General features: G+C 39.0%; 3 protein-coding genes and 1 long non-coding RNA gene across 4 annotated transcripts; 1 reads left to right on the forward strand and 3 right to left on the reverse strand.

The window, feature by feature from the left end:
• Positions 1–12: 12 nt before the first annotated feature.
• On the forward strand, positions 13–6,776 carry LOC113563726. Its single transcript, XR_003407595.1, has 3 exons — positions 13–230; positions 6,236–6,361; positions 6,456–6,776. It is a non-coding gene; the product is annotated as an uncharacterized LOC113563726 (long non-coding RNA).
• Positions 1,470–2,622, reverse strand: LOC6555490 (fork head domain-containing protein FD5). The gene has a single exon (XM_001981837.3). The coding sequence runs from the start codon at positions 2,472–2,474 to the stop codon at positions 1,659–1,661; it is 816 nt and encodes a 271-aa protein (XP_001981873.2). The 5' UTR covers positions 2,475–2,622; the 3' UTR covers positions 1,470–1,658.
• Positions 6,777–14,775: 7,999 nt separating the features above from the next.
• On the reverse strand, positions 14,776–17,117 carry LOC6555491 (fork head domain-containing protein FD4). Its single transcript, XM_001981838.3, has one exon. It carries the CDS (start codon positions 16,176–16,178, stop codon positions 15,057–15,059), a length of 1,122 nt encoding a protein of 373 aa, XP_001981874.1. The 5' UTR covers positions 16,179–17,117; the 3' UTR covers positions 14,776–15,056.
• A 6,563-nt stretch (positions 17,118–23,680) lies between these two features.
• On the reverse strand, positions 23,681–25,188 carry LOC6555492 (U3 small nucleolar ribonucleoprotein protein IMP4). Its single transcript, XM_001981839.3, has 2 exons — positions 24,876–25,188; positions 23,681–24,391 (listed from the first exon to the last, which is right to left on the reverse strand). The coding sequence occupies exons 1-2, from the start codon at positions 25,060–25,062 to the stop codon at positions 23,682–23,684; spliced, it is 897 nt and encodes a 298-aa protein (XP_001981875.1). The 5' UTR covers positions 25,063–25,188; the 3' UTR covers position 23,681.
• Between the last annotated feature and the right edge of the window lie 78 nt (positions 25,189–25,266).

A 25,266-nucleotide genomic window follows, 5' to 3' on the forward strand; every position in this document is an offset into this window, starting at 1 on the left:
AACTTCGGTAGCCTATCGACTTCCGATACCTAAACAAAGTAACTCTGAAGACGACGCGGATCACAACTTTCTGAAATTATATTTTAAATGATTTAAAATAAAAGTCTTTTGAAACTTGGAGCATTAAAGATACGCAGAAGAGTCGGATATTAGATCTGAGTGAATATCATCTAATTCAATATAAGTGCATAGTTTATAAATCCAAAATGATGCCAATTACCAGGACGCAGGTATGTACATATGTATGTACGTATATAACTGTTAATGTTTATTACATGCTTACATGAGTATATTAATTAGTTGTAGTTTAAGTGTAGAAAGGATCTATTAAACCTGCTTCAAATGGAGTTCACCCGGGTGCATTAGAAGAAACCTGGTTTGGCAGGTAGTATAGATCTGCTCCAAGAAGGAGTACATGTGTAAACTGCATCCTCATGTAATTATTAGAAGGTACCAGCAGAAAGGATTATATTAACTTTTAAATAAGCTAATTATGTTATTATACCAAGTTATCTTTAAGAAATGCGTCATGAACATATTATTTAAGTCTTAGGAAAGACACTTTCCTTTCAGAGGGTGTTATTTATGTAATAGTATGTCTACTATTAGGACTGCATTAAGCACAACAGTTTCAAGCTAGTTTAAAATAAAAACAACAGATTTAAAGTAGCCAAATAAACGCTTATGTTTTGCAAAATACTGTTTCAGTTGCCAGATCAAAATAAAAATATGATATCAAGGACCTTCAAGCTCACAGGACTTTCCCTAGATCATAGCAACCATATTTGCTTTAAGTACTTAATGTAGCTCTTTGAATTGATGTAGATTTGACAAGACTATATGGTTTTATAGCACATAAGCGTTCACTGTCGCAGAGTATTTCAGAATTCGGTTTTCAAGTCGGGGCCACCTTTCTTGTAAGACATAACAAACTACATTCCGCGCCGTATCGACCGACGAGCCCGCTCTTCCTTCCTTCGAATGGGTGTTTTATAATGTATGTGGATGTGGATATGGATGGAGGCGAAAGCGAGGTGTTCCGAATAGGGTTGAAGTCAAACATATGTAAGGATGATTGACAGCTAATGGAAACAAAAGCAATTCGAATACGTGTGTGCATGTGTAAGATGCAAATGATTTGCAAAACAAGGTAGGAAGGCAAGTTAACCATTGCGGACCTATTTTCGACCTGTAATCGAATTAATCGGCGTCTATTTATGTATTTACAACCTGTAGTTTGTTTTCGAGCTGCAATTATCTAGGGAAACAAATAGATTAGATGTTAGTTACGTATCTTCCATGTGTCAGTTGGAACTGCGAAAAGAACACTGTTATGGCTTCACGACGGAGATAATAATTATTGTTTCTTACACATTCTTCCAATGGGAAACTAAAATACAGAGACTCTACGGAGTGCTACACATCTAAATTTGACAAACCTTCGTATTTGTGTAGTTTAAACAATACGATTAATACGATTATGGGCAGTTCTTTATTGACTTTAGAGATCTTCTAAACTCAACTGGTTACAATACGGTTTTGTTTAAATAAGATGAGTACACAAGTAAATAACATAAGATTACAATAATAGGACCACTAGTGAGTATGTTTTAGACATAGCATGCTTTAACTCTAGTTTAACTATAACATTTCTTGAATCAAAAGACGGGCAACGGGCCGTTATGAAAAAGCGGCGGGGTTTTCTGGTAGCAAGGTATGTTGCCATATTGGCCGTTGTAGAAAAAACTTGGCAAGTACAAGTGATACTGCGCGGCGAGTTCGTTGAAATTGAATGGCAAGTTGAACGGCGGCTTTTCCAATGCGACGGCATCGGGACCGCCGTACTCCATGGCCACTAATCCCTCACTGGGCGCACTCGCCGGTTCCGGAGCCATGAGACTCTCGATGGTGAAGGCACGCTTTGGCCGCACCGGAAGTTGGGTCACAGTCGACGGTAGGATCGGCGGAGTAGCCTTGAAGGGCGACATTTGAGCAGCAGCAGTTGCATGGCCGAGCACATGACCATGCCGCACTGGATCGGCCAAAGCCATCTGCGTTAGCTGGTCGTCCAGGTAGTGGGTCACCATCTCTGTATTGGCGGCGGCTAATTTCCAGTTTGATATATCCTTCTCGAGCTGCTTGACACGGAAACGCTTTCGCCGCCGCAGCAGGCTGCCATTCTCGAACATATCGAAGGCCATGGGATGGAGGGTCCAGTAGGATCCCTTGCCGGCCTTGGTCACGTTCCGTGGCACCTTGATGAAGCAATCGTTGAAGCTCAGATTGTGACGCAATGAGTTTTGCCATTTTTGCGTATTCTTCCGGTAGTAGGGGAACTGATCCATTATAAATCGATATATCTCACTGAGCGGCAGCAGTCTTTGCGGCGAGTGTATTATGGCCATGGCCGTTAATGATATGTACGAGTATGGGGGCTTCTGATCACCGTAGGTCATTTTCAATGGGCGTGGCATTGCAGAGTCGCTTTTAAAATCGTTCACACAATCGTTTTCCCCGTCCGCACCGAATAATTCCCTATTGTTTTGTTGTACTTCAGAGTATTTCAGAGCGATGTTTTCTCGGCGACAGCAGCGTTCAGACTAATACGAGGGGCAGCAAAACTTCATGTTTTATGGAGCTGGCTGCTCGCAAAGAGCAAGACCGGATCGGAGCGGAGAGCTGGGCTCTCGCACACATGCCCACCCGGTGGTGGTATATCCAGTATACAGTATACAGTATCCACTATCCAGAGTGCCGAGGGAGAAGGCATTGTTGTCCAAAACAGGTCTCGGATCTGGTTGTCCTTGTCTGAGTGGCGTGCCAATGGGAATCGAAGGTGTTGTTTACGGCGAATTTCGAAATGGGTTGCCCGGCCAGTTTGGACCAATCATCGCGGATGCAATTACCCACACAATATAGCCTAACACCAGGAGCAGTGTGGCGGAAAAGCGTTTTGTTCCAGCGACAAGGCAACAAGGCAACGAGGCCCCATTTTTTCCCTTCGCCATTTTCAATTTTCGGAGAGATAGCATGTGATTCACATGTGAATGTGAATTGTGCTGCAAAAGCACAATTGCTAGGGGGAAAGCCCTTGATTTGCAAGCTTTTGTCAATACCTGTTTATTTTATATGAATTGTGGGCGGGCCAGAACATGAAATAATAAAGGAAACGCTCGTATTTCACTTCCCATCGCATTACTCCGCTTCAGAAAATGATTTAAATTGTTTTGGCTTTTGCATGAAATTGAAAAATAAATTATGAGCACCAGCGTATTTGCATTATGTTGTACGTTTACCAGCTTTAGTTGAATATATCCGTACAAATAAATTAAAGTGCTTTCCTTTTGCCGGCTATCTAGAGATAATCTCTGCTCTCTATACTTAAATTTGGTAATTATAGGTATCAGTTAGTACAAATTTTAAGCTATAGCGTTTTTAATATGACTGTTAGTAAAATCAAAATACATTTCTTATTTTAATAAGGAATATTTATTTCTGTCCCTATTCTGCAATGCATCTTGTCATGGGCAATATTAGGCAGATTTATTGAATAATGTTTAATTTATAGTTCAACACAAATAGCGTACTCGTTTTGATCATCAACATTAAAAGATACTCCTTTTAATAATCAACATCCTAGTTTTTATACATATTTTTCATACTGTTTTACGTTTATTGGTATGATAGGCTTTAACCAGCAATTGTTCGGTTGATATGTTACTAACTAATTTTGATTTTTTTAAATCATCTTAAACATTTTAGTCATGCTCTTGAAAGCCATATATTTACACACATATAATATTATTTATTCATTTGATTTAGGAGTTACTGTTTTAAGCAGCAGTTGGATGATTTTTGCACAGCTTATAAAAACACACTAAATTACCTAAAAATATATTGTTAAATCCATATGTTGCATTCATTACTCCTTACACGGAATGTCCGCAGTCGTATGGATGCCAAAAAATACAAATCACAAAAACATTCGTTTTAAAGCTGTTGCAGTCTTCTTCAGTTTAATGATCCCCTTCATTTCCTGGAGTGTTTTTACCATAATTGCGTGGAATAATTACCATAATTAATGGGGCAGTATATGCAAAAACACAAGGCTTTTGATACATATTAATATAATAGTAGTTGATATATTTTACCCAATTAGTTTGTTATAAGATGTACTTCAATAATTGGTCAGTTTGTCAATAGTTTAAATCGTTCAAGTTATTCTGTTGAATCGGAAAATATAAAATTTAAAAGCAGTGATGAGATTAAGATGAAGATTAAGCTAAGCTCCAAGGTAAGAAAATAGCTAAGAAAAAGCTAAGCTAAGAAAAATATCAAATGCACCAACTTCATGGAAAGCATAATACATAATTACATTTATCATTTCTTCAACTGTCCAAAGAAACACCATGCTATTTACCCAACGAGCAATAATGAATAAAGCAATAAATAACACTAATTTAGAAGCAACGCTCTACTAACTCAAAGATCCCTCCAGACTGCCAATGAGATAATTGAGGTGTGAGCAGAAAGTAAGTAGGGGTCTTCTTTTTATTCACTCGCTAATTAACGAACCTGGTGTCTAGTTTCCTTAGTTAATCCCAGCGTTTAGGTGTGCATTGAAGTAATCTGTATGCATTAAGGTACGCAATTAAGTATTTAAAGCATCGAAATAAAATATTGCTTGTTTTAAATCAAATATCCATATTATTGATCGAAACTGCAATCCATTATAAAAACGAATTTAGGATAAGTCAAGGCTGTCCATGCTATAAGTATATTTATTGTTTTCTGGGGAAAATGCCGGAAGGGGTGTGTGCAATTATTAAAAAAAGAGCAGATCTAAATGCATTTTGGAAATGATAATGACTTTTTATTGATCTTCATCACGTTGGAGCGGTGAAAACTCGAGCCGAACACGATCCTTGTGGTCGTTTTAGTGTCAAAGATGCCAGCATTCGAGTCGACAGATGGCCGAGATCGGCCGTTAAGGCCAAGTGAAAAAGTGTTCTGTGCCATTAACGCGAAGAGCTGTTGAAATCGTTGTATGTGCCATGTATCAGCCTTTCAGTCAAAACAACTACTCGGTAATCACCAATCGATAAGTTTTTCTCCTCTTTTCCATTTTGCTGTCGACTCTTTTTTAGCACACCGAAATTCGCAGCGCTGAGATGAAAGCTGCTGCTCGACCCATAAACTAAATCAATTTAGTTATTTCCGTCCTACGGGCTGCTCACCTCGTTAATGAAGATTAGCGCTGATGAAGATCGGAGTTCGCAATGGAGTCTCGTAGAGAGTGGGCTATAATGCGATTCCAAAGTGGCAGTAATGCTATCTACCTACCACTCGCAATGAAATACTCGATGGGCATGCAGCATGTTACGTATGTAAATGTGCGGATAATTCCCACCAAATAACATATTTAACCATATTATATCGATTTAGGGCACTGTACGTCCCAAAAACAAAGTTCCCGAAAAGTGCGAAGACAAGATCTCTGTTGGTGTCGGGATAATAACCGTCAGTATTTATTTTTCCTATGTGTTGGGATTTTGTCTGCTTTGTATTGCTTTATACTCGCCAGGAATAAATGTTTGAACACAACAGGCCGCCAATTTATTGAAGGCTAACACACTAATTTGAGGAGTTGAGTTGTGTTTACCCCGAGGATGTCTGCTTGTATCGCCCGGCTTGTATGCATGTATATCCGAGTGAATCTTCCCGACAAAGCTTAAGTGCAGTGTTCATGCTTCTACCTGCAATATGGGAAAGCTGAGGAATCCTGCCCGGTTGGAATTTTGCTGCCATCTAGCTCGCTGTTTTATGTCCGCTCATTTGTTTTATTGGGCTGAAACTCATTTTATGCGGCTCATATAAGATATTGGTTCTAAAACCATTTAGATTTCTCATTACATGCGGTTTATATAAGATATAGGTTCTAAAACCATTTAGATTTCGAAGTTCACTGGAACAATAGATCGTAACTATATTGGTATGTTCAAAAAGTCCTATATCCTGTGCACTTGTACGGAATTATATTTAGTTAAGTACTTGATAAACATTGTTATATAATGTGAGTGAAATTATTATTTGAATGGAAAAAAAGTCAGTTAAGCTTGTGTAATGATTTAAAAGTAAAGACCTAGATATTAGTAGCTTGAAATTTCTTACCTTCTGCATATTTATGATCAAAAGAAGTACCAAAAGCTGATGAAATTAACATTTTTTCCTCCAGATAATGAACGTAAAAACAGTCGAGAGATCCCATGGATAGTGCAGCCAGCAGCCCAGAGGCGGATTCGGATTTCCTACTGCCCCTATTAAATGGGCATCGGTCGGCTCAATCGTTAGTGTCGACGAGGTGAGAATGAACATCGTCAGCTCCTTCGCCTGGCTTATATCATTCACACAACACCCATCGCAGCGCATTTAAATCATAACCTTATTCATGACAGAGAGGCCTGAATGTTCCTGGATGATGCTGCACACTGGATATGGAGCTGGGTAAATGATTAGGTCGCCTGGCAGGCCAGAGATTCCTGATTCCCGATGCCCGATGCCCGATGCCCGACTGCTGAAGCTAAAGCGCTGAATCGAAATCAAATTAAACTCGGTGGTGTTTGGTGTTTCTCCCAGTTGCGTGGATGTGGACTGGACGAGCGGAGGACTGGACGATGACGATGAAGGAGGAGGAACGCATTGTATATTTTGCAATTTGAACAGCCGCTAGTTGCCGGCACACAGACGTTTATAATTCGCAGAGGTGTGCGTGGTGGTGTGGTAAGTATAATAAGAGGTGTGCTCAGACATCAGGCTAACAAACAGGCCGCGCACAAGCAGCCACAGTAAAAATCACTTCGATGGAAGCCATAATGGCCCGGGCTCGAGCTCCTTTCTACGAACCGAGAAACTGAGATCTGACTACCAATTTAAAAATGCCGCTTTTGACTTGCGAGACAGAGTGGCGGTGCGGTATTCTTATACCAGCCTCTTCTGCCGGTCTTTTCCTCCTTTTGGCCCGACTCCCGGTCCTCTTTCGATCAAGAAATACCTTTAGATGGTGATGCTGCGATGGTCGGTTGGTCGGTTCGTCGTTTCCTTGGTCTTTGGTAGGCTGGTGATTTTCGCACAGTTCGTGCTTAAATACAAAGTAAGCTGTTAGAACCATTTGCTTTTCGGCCCCATCTTTGCACCTACCATTCGCTCGATTTAGTTAATACAATTTTATAATAACCAGCATAATATGGGGTTTAGGCCAACGTAACTCAGTCCTCAGTCTGCACTGCTGTCTGTCATCAAAGCTTTGCTTCTAATCGATCCGCATCTGTATCTGCATTTGCATCTGCATCTGCATCTGGTATCTAACATCAACAATTATTCGCCTATTTTGGTAGCGCTCAATCGGTAGAGGGTATCTGCAAATTGGGCAACACTTGCCGGGCCACTTAAAAACCCTTTTCAATTTTTTAAGTATAAATATGGTTAATCAGCATCAACACCCGAGCCGAGCTCGAGTGCAAACTAGTCTGTGTGTGAAACTAGTTTTCGGTGTTGAAGCTACTTAGCCGCTGCGATGCCTTGCCCACCTCAACTCGTGTGTCTTGTGCTCCGTGCTCTGCTCCACTGACGGATAAGTCGGAGCCGCAGGGGCCAGATACTTCAACATATGCCTGCACCGAGTCTTAAGATCGATCGCATGGGAACTTCAGACGATCAAAGCGGGCTGGGGATTGCTCTAATAAAGTCAGATAAAGCCTACTTTGCACATTTTCATCATGCCGCATCGGATGATCGGCGGATGTTGGGCGAAATTGGAGCTTTATAAACACTTTGGCTAACTGATGCTGAATGCATTTCAACTACTCAGCGTACAATTTGAAATTATTCAATTGAATTGTTTTATTAGGCGTAGCCGTCGAAAACTTGCCTTGAAACGCTTGAGTCGTGCAAAACATTTTATTGCCTAATAATTCAAAATTGTACAAATAACTTGGCTACTTGCAACTCTTTGTAAAAAAAAAAAATGGCAAATAATGCTGCATCCAAATTGCCTCAATCAAGTGGACACGTGACACTTGTGGTAATAAATACAATGGCGATGGGCAAATTGCCCAACTGCTATTGCGGCTCATTAGCTTTCTGTGGCAAGTGGGTGCCATAAAACCGATTCTGGCCACAAGATGTTTGCCAATTCCGACGGCAACCCCATCGGAAGGTATTCAGCTCAGCATCCCCTATCGTAAAGACCAAAGTCATTTTGTTAATGCTGGCCTACAACACCATGACGATCCTTTTAGGAAGTGATGTTTTACGCTCCGTGTTGATTTATTGTATCATTACTGTTTATGAGTTCGTGCCCCTTTTCCCACGCGATGACTTTGCAGCCTCCTTGTGTATTTGTACGTGTATGTTCGTTTAATGAAATCAAAATCAGGTCTAATAAATTATATATTCGTTATATTGCCCAAATAGTTAAACTCGCTTGCTGAGATAAACGGAAAAATGAAGTGTTTTGTAGCTCAAAAGAAAATCCATAGCCTCTGGCCGCCCAAGTGAGCATTTCTTTTGAAGTTCCAGCGCTCTTTTATAATTATGCCTTCACCCTTTTATTTACAGATACAAATTAATATCCGCTTAACTGCTACAAATATCATTAGCCATCTTGTGCACACAAAAGCAAACGTAACAACACTAATTTGAATCGACCGAAATACAGATGGGCTCGTGACAAAGTACCGATTACTATTCGTTCCGATCACTCTAAGTATTCACAACCTTTGAAATGCGCCTTTGATGTGCCGGCAATAACAAAAAACATGATGGTTTTGTTAATGGATTTCTATAAAGGCTTCCGACTGCTAAGAGAGCCGACTGGTAGAACACCCGTGGCGATAATTTAAAGCCACTGTCTAAGCCAGCATACCTTTTTATACCCTTGCGTGGGGCATGCTTGTTTTGGCCAACAGACTGCAGTCGCCACTAGAGAAGTCACTTGGACTCCATGGAGCTTGTGACCTGATCTGGATTAGCTTTGAATACCCTTTTTCAGTTCCAAAGGTTTCAGTTCAGCTGAGTTGGCCGACTTGTCTTTATATGAACATTATTGCTATATATCTTGAGCACTTGTTACCATAAGAACACGTGAAAGATGTCTTTTATGTGGAAGATATCCTTAATAGCAGTTAAGATTTTAAAAAGGTTTAGTTGTCTGCATAAACTGCATAAGTATGTATGCATAAGTCGTTCTGAAAGCAAATTAAGTGTATCGAATTTTATAATTTCAACACAGACCCTTCATCGTACCTGTAATTTTATTCTGCCCTGATCTCTGAAAGCTGTTTACCGATCTTCTTTTGGAGGCAACAGCGATTATGCAAATGAATCTGCTCTGGCTCCAAACTACAAAGGATTATGAACACAACTTTTGCCACGCCATAAAGTAAACATCCGATGGAAAAATCGAAAATCAAAGATAATCGGTATAGTAGGCTATAGAAACAAATCAATTCAACTTGACCAATGCGGCTTGTTTCTCAGCTATAAAAATAGTTGGGTGAACTTTTAAACTAACATTTTTTTTATATCCTATCAGAGGGTATATTTATTTCAGTTAAAACTGTGCAACGCAGAAAGGAAACATTTGCGAAATAGCTATGAATATGTTCTTCTGTCCGTCCGTTTCAAGGCGAACTAGTATTTCAATTATAAATATATAACTTTTTTGTATATGCCAGTTTTTTAACAATATACAATTTTTCTATAAATTTAAGCAAAGTTTTTTTGCTGCAAGGGTATATCGCTATTATTATTTTTTAGCTTCGTTTAATATTTAGCTGGACAACTGCAATCGGAATATAAATTTCATTCTGCATCTTAAAAACATTTTAAAACTAACACAGAAACTTTGTGGAGTTTTGTATTTTCTGAAAGCTTTGTTTTTGTGTTCATTTATCGGCTCTGTTAAAAAATGTTTGCCTACCCTATGGCGTCTCCGTTGAAAAATTAAATATCATTTATACAACTATATTTTTCTGCATTTACGCCTTTAAAACGTACATTGGGTAACAGAAGTAATTAGAAATCTAATGAAAAATTAATCATTTAACTGCGTTCTTTTAATTATTTGTTGGCATGCCAATAATTTCGGTGTGGCTGTCTTAATATAAGTAGCAACTATTTTTAAAAGGCATCGCCCATTTTAAAATAAGAATAAGACATATATTGATGAGATCGACAGTAATAGTACCTCGTTATGTTTGAAGTGAATTTTAATTTCCTCTGAATATTATTGATTTACTAAACTCAAAATATGGTTCAGTGCTTAATTTTTAATTTCACGGTAAATATTTAGGTAAATAATAATGACAGAACCAAGAAGCCATTTATGGAACTGAACCATATTGTTAGGATTGTAACTAATTATTACAGCATAATTATTCTCGCAGCTGGAGTTGAAAATACAGATTAGACTACACCTTTCATGTGGCCGCTAATTCTCCTTCTCCACTAATTTCACTTAAGCAAATATAATTAAATCGGGCAAACCGCTGGTTGGTGTTTTCCGACGGCCCGGTACCACCATAAAAATTCGTTTTTGTTTAATGGACCGAGATACAATATACGAAGCTTTTGCACCATTTGAAAAAGGCGGCACTCATCTTACAAGAAAATTGTTCAATTTAAAGACTGACTTGAAAATTAATCAGACTAGCGGATTTTACTTGGTTTGTGAAAACAATAGGTTCTAAAATATTTCCTAACTTTGTTTTCAGTTAATCTGCATTATTAATAAGCAATACAAAATTGGGCCCAAAATATTTGTGCTGCTGCCAGTTGCCAATAACTTTTATAAACTTACCTTATTTCAAGCCAATTTTCCCATTAGTAATTTGATTTTATGCACGCATGGTAATCGAGCTTCGAAAATTGTTTGATTACTTAGTGTCTCGCTTAACTAATTCATGTAAATATGTACTTATTATTCGCTAAAGCTTAAACTTGCGACACGCAAGTAATAAATTCCTTGTAAATGTGTTAATTTTCAAAAGATGCAGATAAAACAAATTGCCAGCGTCATAATCGTATTACCATACTTCTTGAATGCCATTTTTTGTGTGAATGAAATGAATGTTTTCCAATTCCTAATGTATTTTATTACACCATTGTCGGATGTTTCATAATATCTTCATTGGAAATCATATAATTTATTTTGAAAAACAAAAAAGTTGCCCGCTTTTCATTCCCCTAAATCTTTATGTATGTAGAACGATGGCAGGACGGAGGGTAAATAATATCTGCTTATAATACCCGCTACTCGTAGATTAAAAGGGTATACTAGATTCGTTGAAAAGTATGTAGCAGGCAAAAGGAAGCGTTTCCGACCATAAAAAGAATATATATTTTTGATCAGGATCAATAGCCGAGTCGAACTGGCCATGTCCGTCCGTCAGTCCGGATGAACGCCTCGATCTCAGGAGCTACAAAAGCTAGAATGTTGAGATTAAGCATGCAGCTTCCAGAGACATAGACACAGTTTATTTCCAAATGTTGCCACGCCCACAAACCGCACAAAACTGCCACGGCCTCATCTTCTGTAAATGTTTGTAATACTTTTTTAATAGTCTTGTAAATTTCTATCGATTGGCCGAAAAACTTTTGCCCATGCTTGTAATTTGTTGGTAATTTTTCTGAAGTAGAATTTTTCTGAAGTAGAATTCAAAAAAATTAAGAAATGTCCGAATGCTGAAGTTCTAAACTCCATAACTCAACTTATCTTAATCGGATTTTGAAGTGGCATACCTTAAAATGTTTCTGGCTCAATTTTCTAATAAACTGCATTCAAATTTAGAAATTAATTTTTTTTTAGTTTTTTTGTAATTTTTCTGATGTATGATATTGTAGAAATTCAAAAAAATGAAAAAATGTCCCAAGGCTGAAGTTCTAAGCTCCATAACTCAACTTATCCTAATCGGATTTTGAAGTGGCATACCTTAAAATGTTTCTGGCGCAATTTCCTAATAAACTGCATTCAAGTTTAGAAATTAATTTTTTTTACATTTTTTTTGTCATTTTTCTGATGTATGATATTGTAGAAATTCAAAAAAATGAAAAAATGTCCCAAGGCTGAAGTTCTAAGCTTCATAACTCAACTTATCCTAATCGGATTTTGAAGTGGCATACCTTAAAATGTTTCTGGCGCAATTCTCTAATAAACTGCATTCAAATTTAGAAATTCATTTTTTTTTACATTTTTTTGTAATTTTACTGATGTATGATGTAGAAATTTAAACAAATTAGGAAATGACCCCAGGGTTGAAGTTCTAAACTCCATAACTCAACTTATATTAATCGGAATTTGGAGTGGCATACCTTAAAATTTTTCTGGCGCAATTCTCTAAAAAACTGCATTCAAATTTAGAAATTAATTTTTTTTTAGTTTTTTTGTAATTTTTCTGATGTATGATGTTGTAGAAATTTAAACAAATTAGGAAATGTCCTAAGGCTGAAGTTCTAAACTCCATAACTCAACTTATCTTAATCGGAATTTGGAGTGGCATACCTTAAAATTTTTCTGGCGCAATTCTCTAATAAACTGCATTCAAATTTAGAAATTAATTTTTTTTTAGTTTTTTTGTAATTTTTCTGATGTATGATGTTGTAGAAATTTAAACAAATTAAGAAATGTCCCAAGGCTGAAGTTCTAAACTCCATAACTCAACTTATATTAATCGGAATTTGGAGTGGCATACCTTAAAATGTTTCTGGCGCAATTTTCTAATAAACTGCATTCAAATTTAGAAATTAATTTTTTTTTAGTTTTTTTGTAATTTTTCTGATGTATGATATTGTAGAAATTCAAAAAAATGAAAAAATGTCCCAAGGCTGAAGTTCTAAGCTCCATAACTCAACTTATCCTAATCGGATTTTGAAGTGGCATACCTTAAAATGTTTCTGGCGCAATTTCCTAATAAACTGCATTCAAGTTTAGAAATTAATTTTTTTTACATTTTTTTTGTCATTTTTCTGATGTATGATATTGTAGAAATTCAAAAAAATGAAAAAATGTCCCAAGGCTGAAGTTCTAAGCTCCATAACTCAACTTATCCTAATCGGATTTTGAAGTGGCATACCTTAAAATGTTTCTGGCGCAATTTCCTAATAAACTGCATGCAAGTTTAGAAATTAATTTTTTTTACATTTTTTTTGTCATTTTTCTGATGTATGATATTGTAGAAATTCAAAAAAATGAAAAAATGTCCCAAGGCTGAAGTTCTAAGCTCCATAACTCAACTTATCATAATCGGATTTTGAAGTGGAATACCTCTAAATGTTTCTGGAGCAATTCTCTAAAAATCTGCATTTTAATTTAGAAATTAATTTTTTGATGTGATGTTGAAGAAATTCGAAAATATTAGGAAATGTTTCAAGGATTAAATTCTAAACTTCATAACTCAACTTATCTAATTCGAATTTTGAAGTGGCATACCTCTAAATGTTTATGGTGCAATTCTCTAAAAATCTGCATTTAAATTTAGAAATCTATTTATTTTAAATTTTTGTTGTAATTTTTCTGATGTATGATGCATGATGAGATGCAGCTTCCAGAAACTCAGACGCAGGGCAAGTTTGTTTCAAAATGTTGCCACGCCCACTCTATCGCCCACTCTTTTATAAAATTTTTACGTTTCTTATCAATTTATTAATTTTTTCCAAATTTCTACCGATATTCCAGAAAATGTTGAAATTTCTCGTTGGCACTTCCACCAGCTGAGTAACGGGTATCTGATAGTCGGGGAACTCGACTATAACATTTCATCTTGTTTTTGCTAAGAATATGAATGCCGAGCGGAAGAGGGACTAGAAGGATGGCTAATAAGAAGGCTAAGAAACGCTAAACGGCTCGAAGCGATTATGTGCATGTGTGTATTTATGGCCAAATAACTCAGCTGTTGTATTCATTAGCCTCGTTCCCTGCTCTCCTCATTATTATTGCTGCCTTCATGTTAATAACCTGAAAGTGTTTTAAATTTCACGCGTCCTGCTTGTTAAATGCAGACATGTGTTTATTTCAACAAGAAAGGAAGGACCGACGCGTTCCACAAAATTATCACAAGACAAAAAAAAGGCGATTGCGGTGATATTTTTTCAAAATTAGGGGATCTGCTAGTTATTAGACTGAAAAAGGAAATCTTGATGCCACGGATCACTCGCTAAATTAGATCCTTTTCAAGTCATTATGAAGCAAAAAACCTGCTTAGTAAAAGTTAAAGCTGAGGTAGATAAAAATCTCTCAGTAAGTTTTTTTATGTTTCGATTAAGAAATATCCAAAAGTTAAATTATTGTTGTAAGATAAAGTGCTTCGATTTTCAAATGAGATATTGCTAAAAACTTTGAACAGATGGCGATTTTCATAAAATTCAAAAGCCTGTTTTTGATATAATAAAACTGTGAAGATTTAATCAAATAGGTTTCAGTTCTTACTGTTTTCAACGATGCGATTTGAAAAATTTCTAAAATATAATTCGAATGGTATGGAATGAGAAACCCCATTTTAAAAATATAATGTTAATGCGACTATTCTTGCAAAATATCAATCGACCCATAAGAGAAATATCTTAAAATAATCGTTTCTTGTTCTCCACTCTAGTTATATGTCTACTTGGATCATAAAGGATCTACTTGGAAAAAGATTGATCTCTAGACTTTACTTACGCCCACAACAACTGTTTCCATTCGATATTTCTCGTAGGTAAACTCTCGTTTTAGTTGTTTAAATGTTTATATTCTTCACAAAAGGATCGATTTATGCACTAGGTTCGATACAAATAAAATAAATAATTTACTAGTACGGATATGTGGATACAAGCTAATAAAATTGTATTTACATGCCCTTCTACGCCTAAGAATGTATACCATATGTTTTGGTCCTATTACAATTAACCTTAATACAAAAGGAACTACGTTTGGATGCATATACATACATATCGTTCATAAATAATGCTATATAATACATAGGTGTGATCTTTCGTTACTGCCCCTGTTTGTTGCCACTTATCTATATCGTACGCATATCGTTGTCTATTCTATTCTGCACCTCGGGACTCCGATATTGCTGCGCCGGAGCGACGAGGGTTACATTATTGTAGTAGATGTTGTGCATGTTGGCAATGGGCGCCGCCATCATGAAGAGCGGATGCGAGATGGCCAGCTCGTAGGTGGTGGGGCTGCTGGGTAAGCCCGTGGCTGGCAGTCCAGCCACATTGGCGCCCGTGGCGTAGTGCAGGAAGGGCACGTGGGCACCGGCGTTGATCGTGTGCATCGGCGGCAGGGGATCCTCGGTGCGGCTCGAGCGGCTGGCAGACAGATACTCCTCGGAGGCGGCGGGCGTGGTGGGATAGCGGCTCATGCCGCTGCTGCACTCAACCACATCGATGTCGACGCGATCATCCTCGTCGTCCTCGTCCTCTGACGGATGTTCCGGCTTGTCGGGCGTGATCAGGCTCTCTATCGTGAAGGATCGCTTGGGTCGCAGGCTCAGCGGTCCTTCGATCTCGGAACTGGTTAGCGCGGGCAGATTGGTCAGTCCCATGTCCGCCAGATTCGTGTGATCCGCACCGGACATGGAGGCGGGCATTACGTGCGGCAGCGGCACACCTTGGCCCAGAGTGTTCGGCAAGTGTGCCGTGCTCCTGGGCAGAGGATCCAGCCTCATCGCAGCCGCACTGTTCATGTCCATCGGCGACATGTGCGCTCCACTGCCTCCGTTGCGGGTGGTGAAGAAGAACCTATTGAGATTCGCGAGGGCAGTCAGCTCCTCGTTGAGCAGATCCTTGTCGTTCTTGTGCAGCTTGAAGCGCTTTCTCCGCCGGAGCAGACTGCCGTTCTCGAACATGTCGAAGGCCTGCGGATGGAGCGCCCAGTAGGCTCCCTTGCCGGGTCTGTCCGGCCGTCGGGGCACCTTGATGAAGCAGTCGTTGAAGCTGAGATTGTGCCGCAGCGAATTCTGCCAGCGCTGGGTGTTCTTGCGGTAGTACGGAAAACGATCCGTGATAAACTTGTAGATATCGCTGAGCGGCAGCATTTTCTCCGGCGAACTCCAGATGGCCATGGCCGTCAGCGAAATGTACGAATAGGGGGGCTTCTGTTCGCCGTAGGATTCTCGCGAGGGCCGGGGCATTATTACACAATGTTTTGGGCTTAAATTGCTCCACACATCACACAGTGTTACATATTTGCGCGCTAACTTGATTTATGAATGCACTCAAGCACTGGCTAATCACACGTTTTATTCGTCACAGGTATTACTGCGCCTAGATGAATCCTAAATGCATGCGGCGTATTGTGGAGTTGTGCCGCGTACCGTCGCAGAAACAGGAGCAGGAACAGGAATTGCTAGCAAGGAACAGCCATTGGGGGCTCGGTGGCGATGCGACATGGCGGTGTGATAGTGATATGGACGAGATAGCGACAAGAAGCGACGGCAAACAAGATCGCGCCAACTGTCGGCAATAAACTCTGCGCAAGAACTACGCTCGTTATAAGCTCCGGCGACGACACTGGCTTCGCCACCACCACTACCACTGGAGCAGCTCTGCTCTGCCACTGGCACTCTGACTCTGACTCTGACTTTGGCTCTGGACTGGATGGAAAAGCACTCTCACTGAGGTTTCCCCGTCCGACGATTCGCCCTGCCGCCCTGCCGCCCTCCGCCTGCCTGGCAAATTACCATCAAAGGCTGAATGCGAATACGTGAGTGTTGGTGCTGGTGGTGGTGGGCAATGGGGGCTATAAAGCTGGAGCGAACTTGGGGCGAAGATAGCGATAGAGCGGGAACAAAACAAACGACAACAAACGAAGAACACGGCACACTAAAAATTACTGTTTCAGCAGACTGGCAGACGACGTGCCGGTTATTGTACTAAGTGAGCAATGCCGCCCGTGGTCCCCACACCTCCTGTTCTCCAGTTATGCAGTCCTCCAGCTCGGCGGTTCTGTAGCTCTGCAGTCATCCAGTGCTCCGCGGTCCGTACGTACAACCAACCACAGTGAGCAATGCAATCAAAATATAATCACTCACATCATTGCCCCCGTGCTCTCTCCCAATCACCGCGATGCGAACATGCATCATCCCTCCGCCACGGCGAAACTTCAAAGCGGCGAGGAGAGCCAAAGCAAAGAGTCTGAGATTTACTAAACGAATAAACCAGTCTGACCAGACCGCACTGCGCCGCTCGGGCGGAGAGCTCCAGCCCCTGCCCCGCCGGTGGTTGCGGCTCGGCGGTACACTCGGCGAAAAACCCACCCCCTTTGCGGGAAAGCGCCTCGAAGTTCAAATGAGCTCTACATCCCCTACGAAGGTCTATGAGTTCTGTATCGTATGCTGCTCAAAGAGCTATTGGTACTGTGAGTCCTGTAGTACTGAATCATTTATTGTTCATAGAGCTATGAGTCCTGCAGCAATAGTTCTTCAAAGAGCTATGAGTCCTGTGGCATATCTAAGCACCTATGAGTCCGTTCTATAGCATATTACTAGAAATTCCTGTAAAGGTCCACACTTTTCAAAGGGTTTTCTATATCCGTACTACTGCAGCTTATTTATACCTTTCTTCGTGTGGGGATCATTTAATCGAACAAAGACTTCCCTAAAAATTAGGTTTCAGGCATTTCCAACTCAGATACCCCTTCCAAATGTCGGATATTGCGATATGTTCATAACAACAAAAACTACTGGGTATTCTATTAATGAAACTATTACTTTTGTTTATTACTAGCAGTAGCACACATGTATAAAATGCTTCCTCATTAGCCTCTTCTTGTAATTAAAGTCTTCAAAACACATCAATTCTCGAAAAACTTTCGAGCATATATCTCTGAATGAACATTAATGGACGCGAGGGCTGGGCACATGTGATTTCTTGCCGTGTACGAGGGGAGTATCTCGTCGGTTTTATTTAGCTTTACCTTTACCGCTGCCGCTGCCTCAGCGCTTGTGCTGCTCCTGCTGCTGCTGCTGCTCCGGACAAAAGAGCAGCCGCCCCGGCAGCTGGTTCTGGCCATGGCTGGCACTGGGACTGGGAGTGGGACTCTGGCCAGGCCGCGGCTGGGACTCTGGCTCTGGCTAACGGCCCAATGCGAGAGAGGTGTTGAAAAAGAAAATTACAACCACTTTACCGATTTACTGATTTTACGTTTTCATAATCTTGTTAGTTAATTTGCCTGCTTGCGACTCGGCCATGATTCCACAGAACGTAAAAGCCAAAGCACATTGCCACCGCATTCGGCGAACGTGTGGGTTTGGGCCTGTATTTTGTGTTTTGTGTTTTGTATTTTGTGTTTTGTGTGTTTCGGTGTGGGCATTGGGTATATGGGTATTGGGTAGAAGCTATGGGCCATCGGGGGATTATGGGGCTTGTGGGGCTCATGGGGCTGCAGCGCGATTTGGCGAGACTCGATTTAACACTAGGATGGATAATTGTCTTTAATAGTGCGCCCGATAGACCAGCAAATCGCAATCCACTGGATGGGTGTATTAAATCGCATTAGCTATTAATGAGTCTGCATTCTTCCTGTTTTCCAAGTGTAAATTAATGATATCTGGCTAACACGAAGGCAAATGAGTAGTTAAGCAGTGGCAAATAGCTGCTCAGCGGTATAATTGAATTTTAATCACATGAACTATTGGCCTTCTTTTGTTTCCAGTTCTGTGGATTGGCAAAGATGGGCGCAGAATTAGCATGTAGTAGAAATAATTGTAATAATTTGTAATTGTAATATTTTTTGAATTATTTTTTAGAGTATTTCCTATTTTTTTTTTTAAGTTCCATATACTTTCATTTCCAGTTCTGTGGCCTAACTAAGTTGGGATCAGAATTATCATGTGTAGAAATAATTGTAATATTTTTCAATTCATTTTTATGAGTATTTATCATTTTTATGAAACCTTATGTAGAAAGTGCTCCATATATTCTTAATCATTTCATAAGCCCAGCATAATACTGCCAACCCAATAATTGCCTTTAAAATTGGCTTATAAAATATGAACAAAATACTTCCTGCAACGCATGCTCCAGTTAATTAGTAATTTATTTATCTGTTTATAAACAACAATCGCATTGGGCCATAATTGTGCCGTTCATAGCGATAATTAGGTGCTCGGCGAGCGAAGGTTAACAGCGAAGTGGCCCGGAGAGAGAGAATGGACTTGGACTTGGGCTTGGGCATGGGCATGGGATGGGTATGGAACTCCAAGTGGGAATGGGGTGAGGAAAGCCAGTGCCGGCAAAGCGGGATGGCACGACGACCACGACGACGAGGGTATCTGGCATCTCGCTCCGCTGCTTGTCTATACGAATGGGAAACCTAGGACGGGATTGGCCATCGCTGGAGTAGTCTGGTTGGGCGTGGGGGCGTGGCCTGGCATTGGCGCATTGTAATGAAATTGTGTATTTTAATTTAAGTGGACATATGAATATGGCGACGGTAGCACTTCTGATTAACCATTAACGAGTTTTGAATATCTACAAAAATTCAATCAGCCCGTTAAATTACACGTTATAAATAATCAAGTTAACGCAAATTACCGCAGTTCCACAACCAGATTACACATAAATATGTGCTTACATAATTTATATAATTAGAAATGTACATATTGCCAGTATTTCACCACTTAATAGCTTTATTATTGCCCATGCATGCGTGGCATTAATTGAGCCACGCGGCCATTTGTATTATATTAATAATAATGGAGTGTCCTCCATTGCCATTTCTGTTCATATGATACTTCATCCCCGGCGAGTAGAATTGCACATATTTTTTATGAGCTTTTGCAAGCATTCTCTTTTTATAACTTTTCTGGTTACCTTCTTTTACAATTAAAATCCATTGGCAGATATGCAGTGTGTACTATTTTTATCATAAATATCTACCAAATTAAGCAGTTCAGTTTTACATAAATATACTTTGATAGCCCAAGTTAAGACAAAGGAGGGCTTTTAGCCAGATGGCAAGAAAACAATTAAGCTCGGTCTTTAATGACTTGAAATCTTCTTAACTCTAAAATCTTTGTCGACGTTAGTGTCTTGATTTCTGGCCAATAAATCCTTTGTGAATTGCTATAGAGTATACTAGAGTGTAAAAAGATAAAGGTATACATTTCCGAAGATTCTGAGATTAGCCTTGCCATAAAGTGTAAGTAAAATTGCCCAATTTAATTATTTACAAGGAGTTAGACAAATCGCTGACTAGAGAAAATTGGTAAAAACATGTTTATTCAACTTTAAAAATGTTTTTCTTTACACTCACAAGTATTTGAAATCCAGAAACAACATAGATGCCAAACCTGTAATGTTAAATAATCATTAGACTCATATCACAGTACACATACTATGATCCTAGGATCATAAGAACCATATCATAATAATGTTCCATCTGACAGACATAAAAATAAAATAGGTTCTGCATTTTTCTAACGTGTTTAGAAAATAATACAATGTTTTATTAAAATGACAGTTCGCTAAATATAGTATGAACACAGAAAAAAAAACTTGAATTGAATATTATAGATAGAATATTAGACAATATATCGTTAATTAGTTAATGTATGTCCCGAAAGCAAAAGCGTTTACAAACAGCTAGTTGTGGCATTCGATAAGAAAATCTGTAATTGTTTGTTAGTTAATCTATTGTGATTCAGAAGACGAATTCTAAAACAACTTTGGCATACGTTCAACCATTCAAATCTTTCTCCAACCCTAAGGGATTCATATAAATGCGGTTGATTTACATTCATAAATTAAATCGAGTAATTTTCCTGGTTGTGTTTGCATGAGAACTAGCAGCTTTTCCCATCAGTCAGGACATTTTGTCCTAATTTCGTTCAGCAACACCCAAGCTATTCAATTTCGGCGTGAATTATATTTAAAATTTATTTAAAAACCATTTGCCGAAAACATGAATAGGCATTCAGAATGCGCTAGCGTGACGAAAGCGAAACATAAATTTACATTTCACCCAGAACCATATTTTTAATGAAATTATAGCCGCCGAGGTTTGCTCAATCAAATGGGCTTGCGTACACACAAACGCCATGTACTCGTAACAACAGATACAAAGATACAATCACAACAAATTTCACGCCAAACAATTACAAGGCATTACGGCAATACTGTTGGCAGAGGGATGGTCAAGCTATTTAACCCGCGACCATAAATCTTTTCAAATTTGTTGCTGGCCCAGCATACCCAGGGTTCCCAGTATACATAGTATACCCACCCAGCAGGCTTGACATTTGCCTTGTAAATGCGTAATAATCAGGACATCCGACAAACAGAAAGTTACGCTTTAACTCCATTCGATGCGGTATACGGTTAACAGTTGTTACCATTATCCATTTCAGGCTGAATACCACCGAAACGGAAACCAATGAAAATAAACACAAAATATCATAACCCCCGACCCAAAATGGAAATTGTCAAAAATTGCTCTTTCGAAATCCATTTCGCCAGCTGCAACTCGGTCTGTATAATAGACTTTTATTGCAAGTTTATATTGCGAATTTCATCAAACACTATTATATAAATGAGTTAATATTTTGGCCGCCTTGGTGGGCCTTCTTCATTTTTAAACAATTATCATTCACGAATCGGAAAGTGATTATGCATTTGAAATCGTTTTGTAAGAAACACAATCATTAGTCTATAAACTCCAAGAAAGCACAATCATCATTTGGCAAATTAAAACTTTGTTGTTAATATTGATGGGTGGAACTAATCAATTTGTTAATAAGTTACTTAGATAATTTACCTTGCGTGTCTAATAGCGAATTTATATTAATTTTTTTGCCTAATATTTGGATTCACCCACGAAGCTCCAAAACGTGTTCTTTAAGATTAATGTTTAAAATCAAGAAAGAAGAAAAAATAATATAAATAAATATTTTAAAAAATCAACAATTAAATTATGTACTATTTAATTTAATTTAAGATACATACATAACATTCACATTGATTAGAAATCTTTTCCTAATGTATTTGCTCTAGAATTAAATCAAATTTTCTGTGGATCAACTATTTTTTAAAAATACATACTGTATTTGTTCATGTTTATCGCTAAATCCACGTTTCCACTTTAATACGCTTAAGCGGCAGCAACAAGACTGATCAATTATAAGGGAATAAGCCCATGTTTATTATGTTTATTGAACAGCGTTTACAAATAATAGTGTGAAACAGGCAGTCATATTTTATTTAATATCCGACGTTGGGCGGCCAATGCACCGCACCACCTGTCCAACAAAGCGTAACAATGGGCCAAGAAGTAGTTTACATTAAATGAAAGCCATAAATTAAAAATGGAAACTGCTGTGCGATGTGTCAGAACCGTAATTAGAGATATTGGCTTTAAATAATCGAGCGGCACTCATTTGTTCACTTTTTACTCGCCGACAACGCAGCGGCACGCCTGTGTTTAAGATCGAACCACAGAAAAGGTGTTAGAAAAGGGCGATCGGCCAAAAGGTAAGAAGGTAAAAAGGCACACACGAATTCTCCTCTCTGCCATGTGAATCCGTGGGTTTGGGTATGGGTATGGGTATGGGTATGGGTTTGGGTATGCGTATGGGTATGGGTTCGGGTTCGGGTTTGGTTGTGTGTCCGAGTGCTCATCCCCTTTATTGTTCGATGGCTCTGGGATCAAGTTGTATGTGGTCCAAGTCCAAACGGACGCGAAATCGTATGTTGGTGGACTGGACGAGTTTCCATGTTCCATGCTGCGGCCTGCTGACCATCGGCATTACCAGTAATAGGTGCCAGATCCAACAGCCTGTGCAGGCAGGCTATTTAGGCGAATGCGTTCCATCATTAGCATCGGACAGCTGCTAAATGATAGACGGAATTAGTATAAACACATTTAATTATATGGCTGGTGTTGTCAGGTGTTTTACACCTTATTAGATCGTGTTAGCCTTTGATCTAACTAACTGATATGGAACAGCGGATGCGGACCCACTGCGAACCGAGTCGCAGACAATGCCCTGCCACTTTGTCTTCATTAATTTTCTAGTACTTATTACATTCGAAAAAGGGTAATACATTTCATATTAAAAGGACACGCGGAAAAGTTTGCAAATTGACTACCTTTTAAGTACTCTTAAATAATGCATTCCCATAAGTATTCGCCTATACAATGTATAGACCAGTAGGTAATTAGTTCACACGAACGATCAACTCCAAAGGAATTCTTTTCAAAAGTAAAAAATATTGACGTAGGCGGGAGAAAATATTTTCAAATTTTTCGTAGAAGTTGTTTAGCGCATCTGTTGGGTTCGCCTGCCACAGAAATTCGTGACCTGAAGAGGCAAAAGGGGGCGTGACCCAGATTTGAAATGCCCATGTTTCGCAGCATCCTTTGGTTTCTGTCTAAGGATTCTGGGGTTCATAACTTGAAGAGTCAAACGATCATCGCCAAATGTTCACGACTACTGTTCGAATGTTCTTTAAAAGGTCGGCCCTCCAATAATTCTCCGTTTTGCTTTTAGTTCGTTTTATAGTTTTACATTATTGGTTTAAATTCGTTTAAATTTTAAATGAATTAACTATACAAAAATGAAAGAAGTAATTACAATAGAAGTAATAAAAAATAAAACAGATTTATTTTTCACAAATTGTTTCGTATCTCAATTAATCTAAGCCTCAGTGTCCTTATTAATTATTCCCGGATCGTTAGAAAAGATGAGCCTCTTTTGCGAGGTATTCATATAAGGACGGTTAATCCATTCTGTGTCAGCTGCCTTGATGTTCTCCAAAGTGCCAAGCTTAATTTGGTAGAGCTTCAGCGAGAATCTGGGCCCCACTTCGCTGAGCTCCAACTCCTTGTTCACATATTTGTACTGATGATGTCTGAATATAATCGAGTCATTGTGGTTTAGGAACGACATAACTCTTTGGGAGTTCTCCTTGGGCACTGGGAACAAGTGTTTGAGTATCTTTACAGTTCTCAGACCAATGGGCGTTTTAAAGTTATTAAAAATTAAGTGTGGCTTCTGCTCGCTCATGTGTCCGATGTCGGGTATATCATGTCGCATGACCACATCGGATATGTTGAAGAAGGCAGTTGGCCCATACGGAAGATGACAGACCACAAGGCTGTCCGGGATACCACGATGCTCATGGACAATTAGGAAATCGGTTACATTATTGGCACGACAGGCGTGCATTAGTGTAGTCAGCTGGTAGTTTCCTCTGTTCATCTGCTGGGCATTTGGGATTATCAGCCGCAGCTCCTTCATGAACATTTTCAATCTCGACGAGGGGTTGTGCGAGGTGGTCAGCATTATTTTCGGATCCTCGCATCCGGCATAGTGGTATTCATCATTGACGGTACGGTCATCGACACCTGAAATATATAGACCCTATTAAATTTCATTTCATTTAAGAGAAATTGAAGAGATAAAAACAGTCTATAACATTAGCTCCAATAAAAAAAATTGACAGTCCAATTTAAAAGATAATTTTTCTCAATAACATCTTTTAACTCAATATACAAAGTTTTATAGTTAAACATCCTTTTCAAAAGAATCATGTTTCATCTGCTTAAACCTCAGGATAAACGTGTATAATTGCATAGAAATCAACATTTAATATGTGGCTTCGCTGTCTGCCGTCTAAACACGCATAGCAATTTGTTATTTACAAATTGTAATTGTAAGTTCCTAACTACTGATAAAATCTCGCTTGCTATTTAAGAGACATGAAGGCTAAAGCTCTAGGGATTTTGTAGTAAAAGTAAAAACCTCTGTTTTGCAGGTTAATCTAACAGCATAATTGCACTATCTTCGGATTATTGAAACATTGTTTATTAATATATTTATTAATATTACCCTCTTCCGCGTATTTTAGCGACTTGTAGGCGGTGAGACTTTTCTTTACATTTTTGGAGCCAATTGCCTTGTTCTCGTTGATGCTTTGCACGACGGTCTGCTGGATTTTTTGTTTGGACTTTAGGCGCTCAGTAAGGGCTTTATTATACAGGTATTCCCTTCGTTGTCTGGCTTGTTTTCGCAGCATTTTTATTTGTTATTATATTTTTGCTTGCACGTGTGCGGTTGAAAATAAATGAAAACAATACCCATACCACTCGATCACAGTCGATAACCTATCGATAGCTGCTGCTGAAACGAGTGACAAAGAAACACGGTGGATAAATCAGTACCATATGTTTATGCTGAAATCTGAATAGCAGTACAATAATTATTCACTTGGTGACTATAA

The sequence above is a fragment of the Drosophila erecta genome, unplaced genomic scaffold, assembly GCF_003286155.1.
Source record: "Drosophila erecta strain 14021-0224.00,06,07 unplaced genomic scaffold, DereRS2 tig00000000-arrow-pilon, whole genome shotgun sequence".
In the NCBI taxonomy this organism is placed as follows: domain Eukaryota; kingdom Metazoa; phylum Arthropoda; class Insecta; order Diptera; family Drosophilidae; genus Drosophila; species Drosophila erecta.

What these genes read in the sequence shown, in the direction of transcription:
- LOC6555490 (XM_001981837.3), bottom strand. Translation starts at nt 2,474, where the DNA reads ATGCCACGCCCATTGAAAATGACCTACGGTGATCAGAAGCCCCCATAC.
- LOC6555491 (XM_001981838.3), bottom strand. Translation starts at nt 16,178, where the DNA reads ATGCCCCGGCCCTCGCGAGAATCCTACGGCGAACAGAAGCCCCCCTAT.
- LOC6555492 (XM_001981839.3), bottom strand. Translation starts at nt 25,062, where the DNA reads ATGCTGCGAAAACAAGCCAGACAACGAAGGGAATACCTGTATAATAAA. An exon ending in GCTAAAATACGCGGAAGAGG is followed by an intron (nt 24,392 to 24,875) that starts GTAATATTAATA and finishes TATATATTTCAG; the next exon opens with GTGTCGATGACCGTACCGTC.